The sequence below is a fragment of the Centroberyx gerrardi genome, chromosome 18, assembly GCF_048128805.1.
Source record: "Centroberyx gerrardi isolate f3 chromosome 18, fCenGer3.hap1.cur.20231027, whole genome shotgun sequence".
Taxonomy (NCBI): Eukaryota; Metazoa; Chordata; class Actinopteri; order Beryciformes; family Berycidae; genus Centroberyx; species Centroberyx gerrardi.
In genome coordinates this window covers 9,319,618-9,338,779 of record NC_136014.1, presented here as the reverse complement: position 1 = coordinate 9,338,779, position 19,162 = coordinate 9,319,618, and the positions used below count along the sequence as shown (strand labels likewise).

General features: G+C 43.2%; 1 protein-coding gene across 1 annotated transcript; it reads left to right on the top strand.

Annotated features, from left to right (window-relative positions):
• Window positions 1–6,922: 6,922 nt before the first annotated feature.
• On the top strand, window positions 6,923–16,421 carry LOC139928356 (single-minded homolog 1-like). Its single transcript, XM_071920866.2, has 11 exons — window positions 6,923–7,097; window positions 9,717–9,799; window positions 9,930–10,019; window positions 10,245–10,353; window positions 10,871–10,956; window positions 11,479–11,678; window positions 11,926–12,032; window positions 12,235–12,382; window positions 14,498–14,654; window positions 14,807–15,191; window positions 15,682–16,421. The coding sequence occupies exons 1-11, from the start codon at window positions 6,923–6,925 to the stop codon at window positions 16,419–16,421; spliced, it is 2,280 nt and encodes a 759-aa protein (XP_071776967.1).
• Window positions 16,422–19,162: the final 2,741 nt, after the last annotated feature.

The following is a 19,162-nucleotide window of genomic DNA, read 5'->3' as shown; positions in this document are numbered from 1 at the left end:
ATGCACACAAACAGACGTGGATTGATATGCACATGAAGTATTGAAAGCATCCATGTTTCTCCAGTAGGGCAAATATCTGTTTGTTGGGATGCTATAGCAAATACTTGTATTTTTAACAAAGACATTCAGCATTTAGACAAAGAGCTTATTTCCATGCCATTAGCCTTGTCTATGGGCTATTTCTTCTTTTTTTTTCTCTTCTACTTTGGCAATGATGAAAAGAACACCCAGGAGGAAAGACACTCTCTCCCCAGACACTCATCACCCAGAGAGGGAGCGAGCGAGAGACAGAGAGGGAGAGAGAGAGCTGTTGAGCCCAGTGGAAGGATCAATTTGCCTGCACAGGAAACTGTGTAATGTTAATCACAACTTTAATTTGGGCTGCATTAGCATTTTGATGAACTTGCAGGGCTGACTGGTGTACTCTAGGCACCTTCAAACGCAACAAGCACAGAGGAAATGGCTGTGTGATTAATTAAGGCTTGCACACAGCAGATGGGCTCAGTGAAGGGCCTGGGAGAAAGAGACAGAGCGAGAGAGAGAGGGAGAGAGAGAGAGAAATGATGGGAAAGAGTCACCGTTTGATGGGAAAAAGGAACACAATATCAAATTTCCAAACCATCGCTCTCCCGATAAAATGGCCGGTTCGAATGCAACGGTTAAAGAAGGCGGGGAGTACTTAATGATACTTCAGTCTTTTAGGGCAAACAGATAAACAAAGAGTCAGTAATAGCTTACAGAAAACGCAACTGGCAAATCTTGGTCAAACATGCGGCCTGTTTACACATGCCCAGCCGTTTCAATCTCGGAGCACAGAGTGCATCCCGACATGGTGCCTCCGTCTCATTGCCTCTCTCTCCTTTCGCGAAATCTTTGTCTAACTCATTTAGAATTGGCTGTGTGAGAGGTGTTTTTTTTTACCCCCATCTCTTCTTCCTCTCTTTAACATCTTGTTACTGTCCTTCTCTCACACCGTCTCTCCTGAACCTTTCAGTGTAGCATTTTTTCTTTTTTCGTCTCCTCTGCAGACGCTGTAATTCTCCCGCCTTTCCCACCCTTCATTACATTCTCCCTTCCAATTTGATTCGACGTTCCGGCCAATCAAGTTATTCGAATCTGTCCCGGCTGTGTATTAGTCCTTGATGAGGTTATCTGTGAGTGTAGGCTACAGAAGAGGAAATAGCTGAAAAGGAGTAAGAGAGGGAGGAATTCGAGGAGAGGTGGTGAATACAGAGGTGAATCTCCATGGCAGCGTGGGTCTACAGACAAATGAAATCTTGTGGCAGGCGATCCCAGAACATTGGGGTGGTGTGTTCGGTTCTAGTTGGGTTCTAGGTCCGGTAGAAAGTAAAGGTGTGTCCTTTCAAGGGTGGAATCTCAATAGAGGTAAACTCAGTAGTGTAGAGATGTGAATCAAAGATCAGGCTGAAGAGATTAATTCAGTCAATGCACATATGTGGGCCTCCATCGAAGTAGAAAGGGATAGAGGCAATAAGAAAGCAAGCGCAACCTATATAGGGTTTGCTATCTACTATCATGGTCCTGAATGACGACTGGACTGTCCTAAAGAAAGGAAGAGTGTGAAATCCAAATCTGGGCTATTCATGGTGAGGAGACTACATATGTGGAATACTGGGGCCAAGAAATAGATTGTTTTGGACAAGACTGTTAGAGACATGACGGATGCAAACAGCTCAATGTCCTATATAGCAAAGTAGCTGACAGCTATGCAAGCTGACTCACAGGATATGCAATTTCTCATCCCATATAGTCCAAATCCTCAGCACTGGGCTCCAGTGTTCAAATCCATCACATTATTATAACATGGAAATTTTAAAAACTTTAATTTATCCAGAGAAGGATTGCTGAGTGTGCATTCTTTTTTTTTTTTTCCCCAGCAACGTTCTGCTTCAGATCGCTGCTAGACACATTCACACCTGCATGGCAGCTGGGAGGACAACCACAGTTGCACTGGGTGAAGTGCCTTGCTTAAGGGCATATTGGGAGGAGGGAGCATGCTTAATAACAGCAAAATAGTTTCTTAGTTAAGTGGTGACCATGCTCCATCTCTGACCTAAAAGCAGAAACGCACTGCAGGGCAAAACTGTCATTAGAGGGAATGGTGTACCGTGCTCAGTAGCACTCTGCAAGCACTGCTAGCGTTACGGACAGGGTCGACCCAAGGCCCATTACCCCTTCCCACCTTTTCCTCGAAATCCTTTCCCTAAATAACCTTCACTCACCCCCCTCCCCTCCCCTTGCTTTTTCATGCTGGGGAGAATTTCAGGCCTGACTTCCCACGGAGAAGCATGATTTGTAAAAACACAATAAAAATGGAGAGACGGGTGAGGGTTAGGGTGGGCGGGGGGGGAGAGGAGGTTGGAAGGACAGCAAAGCGAGCTCCCCTGTTGTGACAGCCTGTGGCGGGGCATTAACAGGATGTCCGGGCAGCGTAAATCTTCTGCCAGCCGCACTGAGCTCATACCCTCAGAGAGCCTCCCAATGCCTGACAGGCTGTCAATCACCTGGGAGAGGAAGCTGTGCTGTAGTACAGTAGGTCTAATCTTTCTTTTATTTGTATCATTTGTAATTCCCATGTTAAAAAAAACACATATTGTGAAGATAAATGTGAAAAATAAAGGTTCACTGCACCAAATGTGACATTTTGTAGAAGTGGGGTTGATCATTTCAACAGGAAAAGCAACATGGAGAAGTAAGCTGGCTCACCATGGTGACCTCTGACCCCGTGGGTGTCTCAGTGGGCATGTAAAAAAAATAGTCCCAGGAAATGAGAGCCAATGATGAGGGATTGGTCACAGAGAGTGATGGCTGAATAGATCTGCCTTGGGGAGAGCTTGTGGTCAACTTCAAAGGCTTGATAGGCTTGATATTGTGCGGTCAAAGACATCAGAGGTTGTGGGTGGAAGATGCTGTAACTTGTAGCTCGCTCTATAGGAAGATCCTGAGATCATATGTCTAGTTTGGTGTTTTTTTTTATCTGTCTGGAATGAGAGAATTATAGGAAGGTATTTGCCTATATGGCCTGCTATTAGGCCTAATTTGTGAGTCCAGTAAGAGCCTTTTAGATCAAAAACACACCTCTCGCTCTCTCTCTCTCTCTCTCTCTCACTCTCTCTCACACACACACACACACACACGCACACTTGTCATCGCAGAGTAGAGAGCTACTCCCGGGCAGCACGAGAATCTCCAATTATGGCAGGATGCAGCATCAATTTAAGTGCTAATTATGTGCGCAATGAGCTCACCGTCGCGCCGTGCGTCCGCGCCCCCGTCACCGAGCCCGCTGCGCCGCCCCCCACCGCCCCCGCCCCCCCCCCTCCTCCCCATCTGAGCTCCCGGTATCTAATTAAAAAACTAGATGCGCCGCGGCGCTCTCATCTGATTCACACGATGGAAATTAATCCTCAGATAAACGCGTTTGACGGATACCAAACTATTGCATGGCGGAGGCTCCGGCGCGGCGTCTCTCCACTGGCTGCAACCTATTCTGCATTGGGCTTGTGTGAAATCTCAACGCCGCAACAGCTCCGAAATAGTTGAGGACAAAACGGGTTAACTTGATGAGAGGGTAGATTAGACACACCACCGCCTCCACTGTTGTGTTTGTGTTTAAAGGCATGGCCTATCAGAAGCATGTTTGTTCAAAAAGTAGGCCGAGGCAAAGACGTGAGCATTCTTGCAAATTCAGTGTCATCAAAGTAAATTCAACAACAGAGTTTTATTCAACAAGGAGAAATATGGAAAACAGATTGAATTTGCCTCAATTTATTTTTGTAGGTGTAAAGATAGCTTTAGTGTTGTGGTGGTAATAGCTACTGTGGCACGAGCTATAGTTAAATCACACTTACACTGTCAATGGAAAATGAAAGTGCGCTTACAGCCACGACGTTAAACCTCTATAGGCCCGTGCAAATTTCGTATAACAAACAAGTAAACCATATTGCTGGCCTGGCCGTGTTCTTAAGCCTGCATGGTCAATTTGTTTTCTCCTGTGATGAAATGCGTTAATCGGCAGGAAATATCTTTATTCGGAACTTCGTATCTGAGAGAGAGAGAGAGAGAGAGAGAGAGAGAGAGAGAGAGAGAGAGAACAGACAGACAGACAGACAGACTTCCCTAGACGGTCAGACAGAAAAGGAGTAAATTCATGTCCTAGTTTAATGTTACCATAAAAACAGATTTCTAGGTATCTAAAACAGGGATGCATTAATTTCTGTTTAGATATGCAGGTTTTGGAGCCTCCAGTCAGTTGTGTACAGTTCAGTAGCTCAGTAGTTAACGAGGCCTCTTTCCCATTGGAGCCAGTAACCTTTTGGTCGAACAAATAAACCAACAGTCTACTCTAGTAATATGAAGAGCATTGGGAAGAGGCTGAAAAATCGAGAGGGGAGGATTTAAGGCCTTTTTATTAGTCATCTCACTGGAGCTGAATTCATGTTGCAGCGTGATGGATTCTCCGAGTCCACAAGTAAGCATTAACAGATTTTCCCAGACAAAACTGTGTCATTTTTCCATTCCATTTTTTTTTTTTTTTTTGCCAGGCTTGTGTTTGTGTGTCCAAGGGGCGTCAAGTCAGTAAAAACCTCACGAAACCCAAAGGAATTGCGAATATTCATATTCCACCAAAACTCCCAAAACCCACTTGTATCTATTACATTTTTTGGAGGGACAAAGTAGAGCAATGACGATGACTGATAACAAGTTTGTCAGCGTGATAAATTTCCCTACTAGACATAAGTCACCAACAGGAATGTGGAGGCCAAACCCACCGAAACTCACTTTATACTCTGTTGTTTAAGTAGTTTACTTCTATTTAGGGTCATATAAATAATTATGATATGAACTCTTATTATACATCACAGTATAGTATCATACTGATGTGAATTATATGAAGATATATAGTCTTTTAAGGGGGATATAAATTAATGTTGTTTTTTTTCCGAAAATATAACTCATTTTTGTTTCTATTGGTGGTTGTTATTTCCTTATAATGACCGCCAACTGTAAGTCGTAGTTTACCCACCTTGTTATTTACCATTACATCATTGGTCACCAAAGTATAGCCTATTGCACACAGAGACACACAGCTTAGAGGGAACACTGATCCTGATGTGATTTTTTTTTTTTTTTAAATGGCTTCCATGTTTTTTCTTTTTTTTATTTATTTATTTTTCAATCTTGGATCTCAATCTATGATAAAATAAAACAGTACAAGATCAAATTTGGGCTCATTTCGGCGGCAAGGTATGGCCGAGTGCCAGCTATACCTTTCCATACCCAATTGACGCCCACGGTGAGCGTCCAATCAGAACGTGGATTTCAAAGCTCCCGTCCAATCGGCGCGAGGGGGGTGCAGACGGTGGGCGGGTCCCGAGCAGCTCCAGAGAGAGACATTGAGATAGTAGAGGAGAGGAGGCTTGTTGGGCACGAATGCCACTCGTTGCGCGTCCTTATAATTTGGAGAGGTGTATGCAGCGCACGGTCCGCTCGCCTTTCCAGGTGGAAATCCACGAGGAGCTGAAACCAAACTTAACTGGGACGACTGGTGAACCCGGTTCAGGACAGGTGAAATTCCCAGCGGGCTGCCTATAAGGCCGTAGGATCGATTGAGATGTAGGAAAATGTAGTTTATCTCAACGCGAGTAGGCTTGTACACTGCAAGGATACCTAGCTTAAAATGTCATTTCGTCTAGTACGGAGTGTTGAAATGTTATTTTGATTAAAACTAGTGAAAAAATGTGCCAGCGAGGCGAGATAACGTCACTTGTTTCCTCAACGCAGTTTCCCTTGTTTCAGGAATTGTCTTGGATCAAGTGTCGTTTCCTCGGTGCAGTGGAGTGAGCTGCCTCACTGCCTTGTTTCAGTACTGACACTTGTTTCCTGAAGTAAGTGAAAATGCATTAGAAACATGTGGAATTATCTCACCTCGCTGGCAGAAGCTTCACTTGTTTTAAGACTGAATATGTGGCTAACTGACGTGTTAAGATTGACATTTTTGTAGTGTATCTTTTCCCATAATTATGAGAGAAATATTGACCTGTAGGCTGAGCCTGCTACCTTTTTTTTTTTTTTTTAATTCATCTTTTAACTTCATTGAATTATCAGTAGTGGTATGAATGCGTATTAGGCCACGTATTTTTCAAACTACAATTGGGACAGACTAATAGGTTAGTTGCTGTCAGCTGTGCGGCCTACATGTCTTTCCAAAAATTATAATTATCTGCTGGGAAAATTATGAGTGATATTATTGTTTATTGCATAGGATTGTTGTTGTTATTGGTGGTGCTGCTGCTGTTGTTATTGTGGATACTGATGTTGTTGTTATTGTTATTGTTGTTGTTGTTTTGCTACTGATGTTACTATTGTAAGCCTAGGGTAGGCTATATGAATATGTCTTAATAGCTACTGTTTTGATTGGTGGCTGCATTAATCAATGGCATTATTTTTCCAGTGCTAGCTCTATTTGACATCCTTACCTGGATCATGCATAAATCAAAATAGCACAAGCGATAGTTGCATCATATCCTGACTATTAGTAGATGTAGGCCTATGCTGATCAAAATGACATAATGCATTTCTTACATTGAATGTGCCAGTAATGATCCTTTTATGCTTTATTATCTTGCAGGTCATGGATGAATGCCGGTGGCACCGTGGAGCTACAACTATAACCAGTTAAACTGTTAGGCCTTCTGACCGCAAGTCCACCAGGAGTACCAGGGATATTCCAAGTCACTGGGATCCAACCGCTTTAGAGAATCTAAAGTGTTTGCATTGAAACTTTAGGTTTTAGCTGACAAAGAACATACCATGAAAAGGAGGCCAAGCCAGTCAAGTTGGTGATTTGAATGAGCACCGTCGGAGATAAGGAAGGATATAATACTGCGAAGACACCGAGATGAAGGAGAAATCCAAAACTGCCGCAAGGACTAGACGGGAAAAGGAGAACAGTGAATTTTATGAACTGGCCAAAATGTTGCCCTTACCGTCGGCCATCACCTCGCAGCTGGACAAAGCCTCCATAATAAGACTGACCACAAGTTACCTGAAGATGAGAATTGTCTTCCCTCAGGGTGAGCAATTTATTCACTGCTAACCCTAACCCTAATATTTCTGTTTCGTCGACATAAATATCAGGCCTTTAGACACTAACAGCATAACCTGTCCACTTACTAGCTCTTATTTTGCTGTCAGTTGTCTAATTTAGTGGGATTGCATTGACAGTGTGCTTATATTGTTATTACTAACCTACTAAAATAACCGTATCTATCCTGACAGCATGTCCATGACTTACGAAAAACAACTGTAGTGAGGCTTACATTTTAAAACGATAGTAAACAAATATCATAGGAAAACTACAAACTGCTATGAATTTTATAGGGATATTATAGTAATTCCATAGGAGATTAAAAAAAAAATCCTATAAAGTACGATAAGGTCACTATAAAATCACTATTGATTACCACAGGCACACATAAGTCCCTATAGGAATATTACGGGAATATTATGCGAATATTATAGCAATACCATGGGAGATAAACAAAAAATACTTAAAAATACAATAAAAGGTTAGTATAAACTCACTATTGGTTACCACATACACACTATAACCCCCTGTAGGAATATTATAGGAGATAAAAAAAATAAAAAAATAAAATAACATGAGGCGGGATAAGGTCACTATAAACTCGTTACTGATCACCAAAGACGCACTATAAGTCCATATAGGAATATTATAGTGATATTATAGTGATATTTCATTGGGCTGCAGGCTCTCTTTGTAAATGGATTAAGGTCGTTTTTAATTCAGTGTATCCAAAGGCGTCAGCAAGGAAACGATTTGCCACCATCTTCTAAATGGGTCTCTGCAGGCCTCTTTTACTGCGTGACTGAGAACAAGACGCACCAATTATATAAGGCCCCGCAAGGCTTGTAATCACCTAAAGCCATGTAAGCAGGAGGCAAACCTATAACCGCAGCTTCTCCCCTAGAAAAAAAACCAACTGAAAAACATAAATGTTGTAAATGATCTCCCATGAAATCAAATCCGCTCACTTTTTGCTGTCATAGTTAATTGAACACAGGTCAAACATGCAACCTAAAAGCCTATAAAACACATTGAAGACAGAATATACATTTCAATCTCGTGTTGATTTGCCGTTCCTCAAAAATGTTTTTCCTATAGGTTTTTTTTGTATCCTCCAGTCGGAAAACAGGTAGGAAAATCAATTTTTGCATTTTTGTTCTAGGTTCACCTTCTCCTATACTTCCATCTGGTGTGATATTACAAGTCCGACAATGGAGCCCTATTTTCATTTTCATTTACAGCAGGGGAGACGAACGCCTAATTTATTGATGATACCCTAGCTGCATGAGGTTTCTGATGAAACTGAATGAATTTCAATGAGTGGTACAGGCTATTTTCTTTGTTCCACTTAGATTGAAAATAGTGGCCTACACTGCGGGTGACACAGGCCTACTTGGGCCAAAAATCCGGTGGTTTTTCAGGATTGTGACAGATGGAGATATTTGTGGTTAAAATTGGGGGAGGCATAAAAACTGGAAAACGATCTTTTTTTGTTCATGTTTTTAGGGTTAGGGTTAGGTTCATTCATTTAAAAAATAAAATGTGAACAACAATAATAATAATAATAATAATGATAATAATAATAATATGTAATTGTAAATAGGCTATAGCCTGCATTCTCTCGATTTTTTTATTTTTTTTATTTCACTTCATTAATCTTGTGCATTACGCTCGTTTGCAGCACCATCAGCGCTTTATCAATTTCAGTATTCTCCTAAAATCCCTGTTGAAACTTGTGTCACCCCTCCAATAGACTAAGCGCGCGCGCTGCAGTTTCCTCTGCGCCTATAATGGATTATTCAGGCTCATGCGTCCCACTCAGCCTATAGCATTTGTGTAAGATATATAGGAAGGGACGCTGTAAAATGCTCAAGCTCATTTCCAGTTAAGTCTTTTTTTCAAAACAGGCGTGTGTGTGTGTGTGTGTGTGAGAGAGAGAGAGAGAGAGAGAGAGAGTGTGTGTGTGTGTGTGTGTGTGTGAGAGAGAGAGAGAGAGAGAGAGAGAGAGAGAGAGAGAGAGAGAGAGAGAGAGAGAGAGAGAGAGAGAGACAGACAGACAGACAGACAGACAGACAGACAGACAGACAGACAGAGAGAGAGAGAGAGATTATTAAACGCAACATTTTGTCAATAATTTTCATAGTCATAGGGCATGTTGCTGCTGCTCAGGACTTCCTGCAGCCTTTTCCGAGAATTTGTAATTCTTCTCGGCCTGGCATAGTTTGTATCGATTCAATTGTTATGATTAGGCCTATTCTTATGCTTATTGTGATTAATATGAATATTATTATGCTGTTTATGGCAATTATTAATATGATTGTTATTCTTAGTTTCATGATTGTGATTATAATTATTACCATTCAGCCCTCTGGCCTTAGCCTATATTTGCCTACATAGTATAATGTAGGCAATTAAAGGCAATTACTATGCAATATAGGCAATTATTATGTATTTTCAACAAAATACATTATTTTTTTATGTTTTTGTCATTTACAATCAAGTTAAAAACATTTTAAAAACATTAAAACATTTATAAAAACATATCTTGTTTATCCTTCAAGACAGTAGAAGTGTCCCACTACAACTGAGTGTTTCATCCCTCCAGGTCTGGGCGAGGCTTGGGGTCACGCGAGTCGAACAAGATCTCTGGACAATGTCGGGCGAGAGCTGGGATCCCACTTGCTGCAGGTATATCAGCCTAGTATCACCTGGACAATTCACTGTTCATTAACTGCAACTTAACGAGTGAGTTCGGCTGATGAAGGCTAAAGGACACTGTAAAAAACATTGTGAGAATTAACAGTAACGTTTGTTGCAGACATTGGACGGGTTCATCTTTGTCGTGGCTCCAGATGGGAAGATCATGTACATCTCAGAGACAGCATCGGTCCATTTAGGACTGTCTCAGGTCCGCTTGTATAATCATTTATTAGCCTATATTTTTTTTTTTCCAGTGTGATGCATATTTCCCCCATTTTTTTCTGCGTTTCTTTCGTTTTCACACCTTTTAAAAGATAATTTTAGTGCCCCCATGCCACGCGGGAATCGTGCCTGGCTTTATATTATACAGATAAAAAATACACCGTCCATCAGGCTATCCTAACCTGTTAATTACCTGAGTTATTCTCAACAGGTAGAGTTGACTGGGAACAGTATTTATGAATATGTCCACCCTGCCGACCACGACGAGATGACGGCGGTCCTGACGCCACACCAGCCCTATCACTCGCACTTCGTCCAAGGTAAAATAAATGCACGCTGGAAACTGCTTTAAGCTTCCCGTACGAAAAAATACATATATATTTGCATTTTAACAAAATAAATGGAAACCACATTTATAAAAATCTTGTATCTTTTAACCATATGGATATATTTATTTGTACAATATAGTCTATGGAGGAAATGTGTGTCAATATTACAAAAATGGACACTTTGTTATATATAGTCTACGTGCATGTGCATGTCTTGCATACATGGTACAAAAATATATTTAAATGTATCTTATGATACAAATATGAGCTAATCCCAGTATACATTATTCATGTATTTACTTAGGCTACATTTTAAAATATATTCCAGGACATAGCCTATTATTATTAAACAAATTTACTTGAAATAGGCCGATATGTCAGACTCTGTGGTATATGTGGCAATATATATAAAGTTTTTTGTCTTTTTTTGTTTTTTCTTATGGCCGTGTTTTATATGGATCGGGCCTTTAATTAATGAATTTTAAAAACGCAATTTGTCCTCTTTCAGAATATGAAGTGGAGCGCTCCTTCTTCCTGAGGATGAAATGTGTGCTGGCAAAAAGAAACGCGGGCCTCACCAGTGGTGGATATAAGGTAGGCTAGGAAGCTCCTGTTTTAAACTATTTATTAATTATACAAATTAATCAATTAACATAAATCGAATTTAATTAATTTAATGTCCACGTGCATGGAAAAGTGAGGCTAAATAAAGTAGCCTATCAAACGGATAGTTTTGCTAATGTGCCAGGCCTATATATTTTCATCCCAAAAATCGCCATAGTATAATATTCCTATAGGGATTTATAGTGTATCTGTGGCATTAAATAGAGTGGTGATTGTATAGTACTTATAGTATGTTTACCTCCCATCACTATAATATTTCTATTGGATATTATATATAATTTATAATATAGTTTATATTATGCTTATGATTTATTATATTATATAAAATGTATTATCAGGCTCATGTTAACTAGTATATTACAGTTCTTTTTTAATGGTAGATTTTGTTGCAAATAGGAAAATTGAAAAAATCCAAATCAAAAAGCTGCATGTGGTTCACCCACATGTAGGCTTCATCTCAGTTATTCTGACTCTCTCTCTGCTCCACCGCAGGTGATCCACTGCAGCGGCTACCTGAAGATCCGTCAGTACAGTCTGGACATGTCGCCGTTCGAGGGCTGCTACCAGAATGTGGGTCTGGTGGCCGTGGGTCACTCTCTGCCCCCCAGCGCCGTGACCGAGATCAAACTACACAGCAACATGTTCATGTTCAGAGCCAGCCTGGACATGAAGCTCATCTTCCTCGACTCCAGGTACACAGCAGAGCCTAGAAATACTATGGCTTCTTTCTTTTGAGGCATTGTGTAGATGTTGAAACAATTTCTTTCCAATGTAATATTCTATCTATCACTAAGCCATTTAGTATCAAAGGAAAAACAAGTTCTGGACCAAAAAACAACTTGGCAATCAGACGGTTTTCCTATACCATTACTGTGAAATATGAAAAATCCCTGTTTCACTTTGCATATCGTCAACATCCGCTCCTCTATTCCCCTCCAGAGTAGCAGAGCTGACCGGCTACGAGCCCCAGGACCTGATAGAGAAGACTCTGTACCACCACGTCCACAGCTGTGACACCTTCCACCTCCGCTGCGCACACCACCTCTGTGAGTTCACCGCAAGCCCGCTCTATTATGCATTTAACAGTATAGGCTCCCCTGCCCTTCCTTTTGTCAACCTGCAACCACCGCATGCATGCTCTTTGAGTCTGCAGATGAACACACAGTACGCATTTACGCATTATTCATTCATTTCTTCCCCAAACAACAATCTCTGTCTTCTTCTCTGTCTTTTTTTTCCCTCCTTCAGTGCTGGTGAAGGGCCAAGTTACCACGAAGTACTATCGCTTCCTGGCCAAGCACGGCGGCTGGGTCTGGGTCCAGAGCTACGCCACGATCGTCCACAACAGCCGATCCTCGCGGCCCCACTGCATTGTCAGCGTCAACTACGTCCTCACGTGAGTCTCCCACGCCCGGTCTCAAGGAGGAGGTCCGTTCCGAAAGGAGAAAGGGACAGCTGCTCTTAAAAAAGAATGAGTCACATGAGAATAAAAGTCTTATCTTGAGACCTTTGTTTATGAAACGGTAACATTCGTGAGGATGGGATTGGCTGTCGTTTTCAAGGATTGAGTCATGAATTTCAGCTATCTTCTTTTTTTTTTTTTTTCTGAAAATGTATGTATTGCTTTTTGGAATGAAATCCCTCAAATGAAACATAATAATCGTGGTAACAGCAAGTAGAAGGGAACCAGGCTGGGCTAGAAGCAACTGTATTTTTATAGTGTTTGCTTAGGGAACAGCACTGAATATTTATCTAGATTAAGCAAAATCGTACCATACACTCTTTTTGTGATCCATGCTCGAGGCTTGCTCTAAGATGTGATAGGTCTTTGTCTCTTGGAGAAATCCCTCCCTTTATCCCTGTATAGCCTTTCTAGTACAAATCCACAAAATACTGCGGCTGCAGGTTCAGGTAGTTGTATGTTATGAGAGCACAAAGCACACTAAGGCCCTTTGAGACTGCAAGACAAACATCAGGGTCCAACCCCATCAAAAAACCTCTACTGTCACCATCGATCTGCAGTCTAAGGAAAGAAAAATCGATAAAACGGTGAACTGGGAATCAATAGCTATCTCATAGCTGCAGCCCATGTTGGATTTTACTTGTTAGGTTTGGCTGATCCACATGTCGCTTTTCTATGTGTGTGTGAGTGTGCATGTCGGTGTGTGTACGTACATGCATATGGGTGCACTGCAAGTATTGATTTCTTCAATTCAGTAATGAGAAAACAAAGTGACTACATTAAAATGACAGTGAATTTCCAAATGCATAATTAAGTCTAACTTAGAAGTGTCCAAAACCTCACGCACAGCATGAGCGCAGAAAACAACAGCGTTACGGCATTAAAAAAAAAAAAAAAAAAAACGGTCGAGCAATTCAATCACCTTGCCCCTACAGCGATTTAATCCAGCCAGATTCCATTAATAAATCATGATTGGAGGTTGGCTGGTGGCATATTTCAGGCGTGAGGTGCTCTGACATTGACCCTGAGGTGGAATTCAGCTAACACAGCTGAGTTTGCACAAAGGCCCGACATTATTGGCTCAGACATAAGTCAGCCAGGGCACAGATAGGATGCAGAACCAGCCGCCGCGACTATACCTGCAAGAGCAAATAACGCTCACACTGTGTACTGGCTATCCAAACACAGCCTTTCCCCTAAGGTGTTGTACATAAAGAACGGGTCATATTTAGAGTCATATTAAAGAGCCTGGCTGTGCGGGGTCAGGGATGGGCCACGGGGTTTAAAATGCCAGCAGCTGCTATTACATACTGTTGATGTGATAAGTTAAGAATAGGCTCGTGTTTGCTGAGCGCTTGACACAGGAGCCTTTTCATTCCCTCGACAGTGACACTCGGATGGAGTTCAGCCGCGGGACAGTGGGTTAAAATGTCAAAGATGGCCCATATACTGTATGCACATATACAAGTGACAAGCGTGAGAAGTCGGCAATCTATCAAAAATTGAATTTCTATGCTACGTTGACACCCGGAGACTAAGTTCACAGGAGAGGCGAGAGGACTTGGTGTTTATGTGTGTGTGTCTGCACGTGTGTGTGTGCACACTTACACACATGTTGCGCTCTGGCAATGGTTGTACGGCAGAAAAGAATGATTAACTTTCCCCAGGGTGTCTGTTATTTTTCTCATGTACTCTGGTCCCCGAAGCTGAGAAGTGGGAGGGCTTAATCTCTTTAGCTTATCTTAAATGTTGTTTTCACTTCTCATAGTCCTCACATCAGTCAAGTCACAAAAATCGTGTTTGTGAAAAAGGTCTGTCTAGCTATCTATATTCAATATTGGCCAAGACGTCTGCTGCGGAGTAATTACTAAGTATGCCGCTTGAGAGAGAAGGTGCTCGAAAGAGAACTGGGAGCAATGGTGGCCTAAAGGTTAGAGAAGAACCAGAACTGGCTGGGAACCTGGGCAGGGGAAAGTGAACGACCATCAAAAAGCCGCACCCTGGATAAACACAGGTTAAAAACGTGTATTTTTATGTGTGTGTGAAAAGGGAGACTGAGTACAAGGGAATGCAGCTGTCCTTGGACCAGATGAGCCCCAGCAAGCCGGCCTTCCCCTATGCCAGCGCTCACACTGAGGACAGGAAGAGCACCAAGTCACGTCTGACCCAGGCCAAGGCCAAAGCCCGAGTGTCACCCTACCCACAGGTAATAAACAGCCCAACTGAAGCACACTCACTGCATTCTATAGGCTCAAACAAGAAACCAACCTCAATCCAGATTCAATTGTTAGTAAGAATGAGGTCTAGTTTCAAACCACAAGCTCTCAGACTTGCGCGTCTCATATTTCTGTCCGACAGTTTTCAGCTTTCAACCCGGAGCGTTCCGAGTCGGACCAAGACAGCCAATGGGGAGGGAGCCCGCTGACAGACTCCGCCTCCCCCCAGCTGTTGGACCCCGGTGAAGCCGCGGAGGCGTCTTGTGCCTATCGGCTGTATCCGGACACGGGCTCCCTGTGCTACGGCCTGGGCCTGTCGGAGGAGGATCTCGCCCACGCCCAGGCGCACCCTCACACCACCACCTGCGACCGCGTTCGGTGCCAGGGCGGCCGCTACTTCCTGGGAACCCCCCAGTCGGGGCGGGAGGTGTGGTGGGACGCCACGCGCTCGGTGCTCTCGCTGCCGAAATCCTCAGCGGAGAACAGCGAGGGCTACGAAATCACATCCTACCACGGTGCCATTCACGGTGAGGCGTTAGGGTCGAGACCGCAGCCATCTGTCTCTGAAAATAACTCTAGACTTGCTTCTCTTGGTAGCTGTTTTCCAAATGTTATTATGGGACATGCTAAGTTGTTTACACCATCTCTTGCCAGTGTGCCGATTGCTACCATCTGTTGTTCAAAAATTGCCTCCAATTGAAAGCCAAGTTATTTCACATTTCACATCCTCAAACAGTGAAACAACCCCCACTGTGCTGCTGCCAAGACATGCAAGTCTACCAGACATCACCATGATTCTATATGCATATAACAGAATTTCACACATTACACAGGAGACACATAATAGGTTTAGCAGCTGTCATTTAAAAGTATATGAGAAGAAATATATGATACAGAATATGCTCAGAGTGTACAACATCATAAATATAACAAGAGGCAGACAGGATCAAATGATTCATGAACCCAATGTAATCCATTCATTGTTTTGAAATCTGACCACTGAACTCTCCTTCCCAGGGAGAGGCCATTGGGATGAGGAGAGTGTAGTGAGCTCACCCGATGGAGGCGGGTCCACCAGCGATTCGGGCGAGCGTTACCACGGCGACCACTTCCGGGCTAGCCCTCAAGAGCCCAGCAAGATGGAGACCCTGATTCGCGCCACGCAGCAGATGATCAAAGAGGAAGAGAACCGCCTGCAGCAACACAAGGGGCCGCTGGACGTCTCCGGCCTCACCAAGGCCCACAGCCCGTGCTTCACCCCCTCCCTAGCCCACCACTCCCAGCTCACCATGCCCAGTGTGGTGTGCCGCGGCCCGGGGGCCCCCAGCATCGACCTCACCTCCGAGCGCCTCCATCACCGGGACGGCGGCAAAGTGCTGGGTCCCCACGACAACGACGAAAACACGACCAGCCCGTCTCTGTCGCGTCTCAGCAGCCCCAGCTCCGACGGGATCTCCAGGTCAGGCCTCTCCCTCACCAAAGACTACATGCAGACGGACCTGTCCCCGCACCCTCCACAGACCCAGGGGAGCCCGCTGCTCTACGCGGCCCAGGAGAGGCAGCCTTTGGACAGACAAGCGGCTTACGCTTTGACTGGCTACTCCCTGGAGCACCTGTACGACCCGGAGAGCCTGCGGAGCTACTCCGGCCTGGGCTGCGGGGGAGTCCAGTACGACATGGCCTCGCACATGAGGATGCAGGCCGACCAGATGCAGGGACACAAGGCCACGTCAGTTATCATCACCAACGGGAGCTGACCGTATCTGGTCCAGATGGGTCCAATTCTCTAAGCGAGGATGTTGCAGCAAGGTGGTAATGTACACACATACTAAATACTGACCAGGTGCTTGATACAAAAGGCAGGACAATGAAATAGAATAAAAGATACCTGCACTGGGTTGACGCTCCCTCGGTGGTTCATAAAGCAACATTTTGACCACAATTGGTCTTTGTCAGGCATATGTGTCATACCTATCTCTTTCCAATGTCAAAGGAGCACGTTCTCATGAGACTGATGAACTAGTGTCTACTGACTTTATCTCTGACACATCACCTGAGGCTGAGGTTTGCTCCATGACATAGGAATCCAGTGTTACTTTGACGCAAGTGTACTGAGTTCCCTTCCCTGCCAAGGCTACTCAAGTTTTGAGTCTGGTTAAACATCAAGCCGGTGTTTCTGTCCCAAATGTCTCACGCACCATTGGCCAGCTGAGTTAATCTGTCCCGGACTCAATTTCCAAAGGCACTAAGAAAGTGTGTTGTTCCATTGCCCCTTCACCTGAAAACGTCAACGCGCCGTGCATAATGTTTGACACATAGAGTTCAACATGGGAAAGGCAAGCATTTCACCGTCGAAAGATGTCAATGTTCCCTGGTATTTATTTGTCAGTGAGCTAATTGGCAAAATGTTGTTTTCTGTATGTGTTGTAATTATTCCTGTCCAAGTAGAAACTTTACCGGTGGGATTAATTTAATTTCAATGTTTGGATTACCCCAAGATTAGATAGCAAATTAAGTGAAGTGAAAAAGGGAAAATATACTTCTGATAAGTAAAAGAATAAAAAACTTTTTAGGACTATGAGTTTTACTGTATATATGAAATGCCCTCATTTAGAGGGCAGAGAGAGATTACAACTCGTTTTTTATCTCTCCATGCCCTCTAAATAAAGGTATTGTATATATCCACTTACACTTGTGGGTGGAACGAGATTGTTTACATATCTAAGTATAATTTTCCCTTTTTTCACTTCACTTAACCTTTACCCAACTCATAAGCATCTGTGGAGTTTGCTTTAGATCCTGACACGCTCCACATGCGATTGTTCTCTAGGAAAACAATTTGTTCTTTCACATGACAACCTAAATGGTGAGAATGTTTTATATCAGCATATCCATATTGAATGTCTTTAGTTTCTCCGATTTAATTTATGATGTAAATACACACAATTAACTTTTGGACAAAAAGTCACAAGATTATTTATTAATTGGTAAAAACAAATGTCTTTTAAATCTAAATACAGTTGCAATCAAACCGTTTTGGGTGTGCTTGTTTTGTCTTACATCTGTTGCCTGACAACGCTGTTTTGATCATAAAACATATAATTCTGCTGCCTCGGAAAAACTGCGTAATTTAAATTTTGGTGGGTTATTTTTATTTGAATTTAAAGTTAGATATCCATTTGTTTGTTGAGTGAGTTTCATGACTATTGGGTCCTTGAAACATGGTCAAATCCAATGAATAATTTCAAAAAATCTATGAGAAAATAAAGCAAAAAAAAAAACTCTTCATTCCTGAAAAACCTAACTTTTTAGATACATAGCCTACATAGATTTAGTCTGACAACAATAAGCGAATAAAGAGGAAATAATAAAAAAAAAATCTTGTACAATCTTGTACAGCAAACTCTCGAATCCGACTACTGAACTTGCACGTTTCAAACAGCAGGCAGGTTGAATCTCATTTGCGCCACATGGTCCTGCTGTTTAGAGCGGTTGAACTCGCACATTTAACCACTCTGACCTCCCCTCGGAGGCAATTTCTCCGCCGCGGATTTTAATGTATGTAAGTTATTCAGATGCAGTCGGAGCACTGGCCCTGCCTGTCTGGGCTGAGAGGGAGCTGGACACCGTCTGGGCCTGGATGCCGAGCTCCCATCAGTCACCGCTGACACGGCTATCTGATGGCCTGCCAGACATCACCGCCGCTGTCAGTCCAGGAGGTAGAGCTATTACACTGCTCCGCTGTTGACATCAGCGAGGTTTAGGAAGGGGGGGGAGGGTGTGTGTGAGTGAGTGAGTGTGTATGTGTTTTAGCTGAGATGCTTCAATAACAAGAGACCTATGTGTTGTTTTTTTGTGTGTTTTTTATTTTAATTCTGGGGCTTTTTGCCTGAAGGCATTCACATGTAGAGTCGGCTACAAATGTGGCCAAACACTGGGCCCTTTGCCCAGGGCCTTGCACGCTCGCGTACCACCACCACCCCCACACACACACACACACACACACTCACACACACACACACATACACACCACCCCAGCCCAGATCCTCTCTGCCCCACCCCAGTCATACGGAAAGAAACAGGCTATTAAAGAGCCTCGGAGTCAGAGGGCAGCGAGCCAAGCTGCGGGGTTGTGTGCCAATAGGGAGGGAAGTGGAGGTGTTTGTCGAGTGGGAGGCGAGTTTGAGAGGAGTTGTAGGCTACGAGAGCTGTGGTAGTTTTCTCCCAGATGTTTACAAACACACAGATAACGGAGTAAAAAAAAGAAAAGAAAAAAGGAGGAGGTTGGGGAGCGTTGGTAATGCAAGCAAGGCCTTTCTTACACTACAACCAAGGTATCTTTAACTCTTTTTGGAGTGATTACTGTATAGCGGATGACTATACACATATAACAAAATATCTCAGTATATTTTTCTGGTTGTCGGGGATGAAAATACAAGATCCTCCGTGGTCATTGCAAGCACAGATGCGCACGCCATTCCTTTCATCACTTCATTCC

Bases quoted from the DNA above. Each gene is read 5' to 3' on its own strand.
- LOC139928356 (XM_071920866.2), top strand. From the start codon at position 6,923: ATGAAGGAGAAATCCAAAACTGCCGCAAGGACTAGACGGGAAAAGGAG. The intron at 9,800-9,929 runs GTATATCAGCCT...CGTTTGTTGCAG, and splicing joins TGGGATCCCACTTGCTGCAG to ACATTGGACGGGTTCATCTT. The intron at 10,354-10,870 runs GTAAAATAAATG...GTCCTCTTTCAG, and splicing joins TCACTCGCACTTCGTCCAAG to AATATGAAGTGGAGCGCTCC.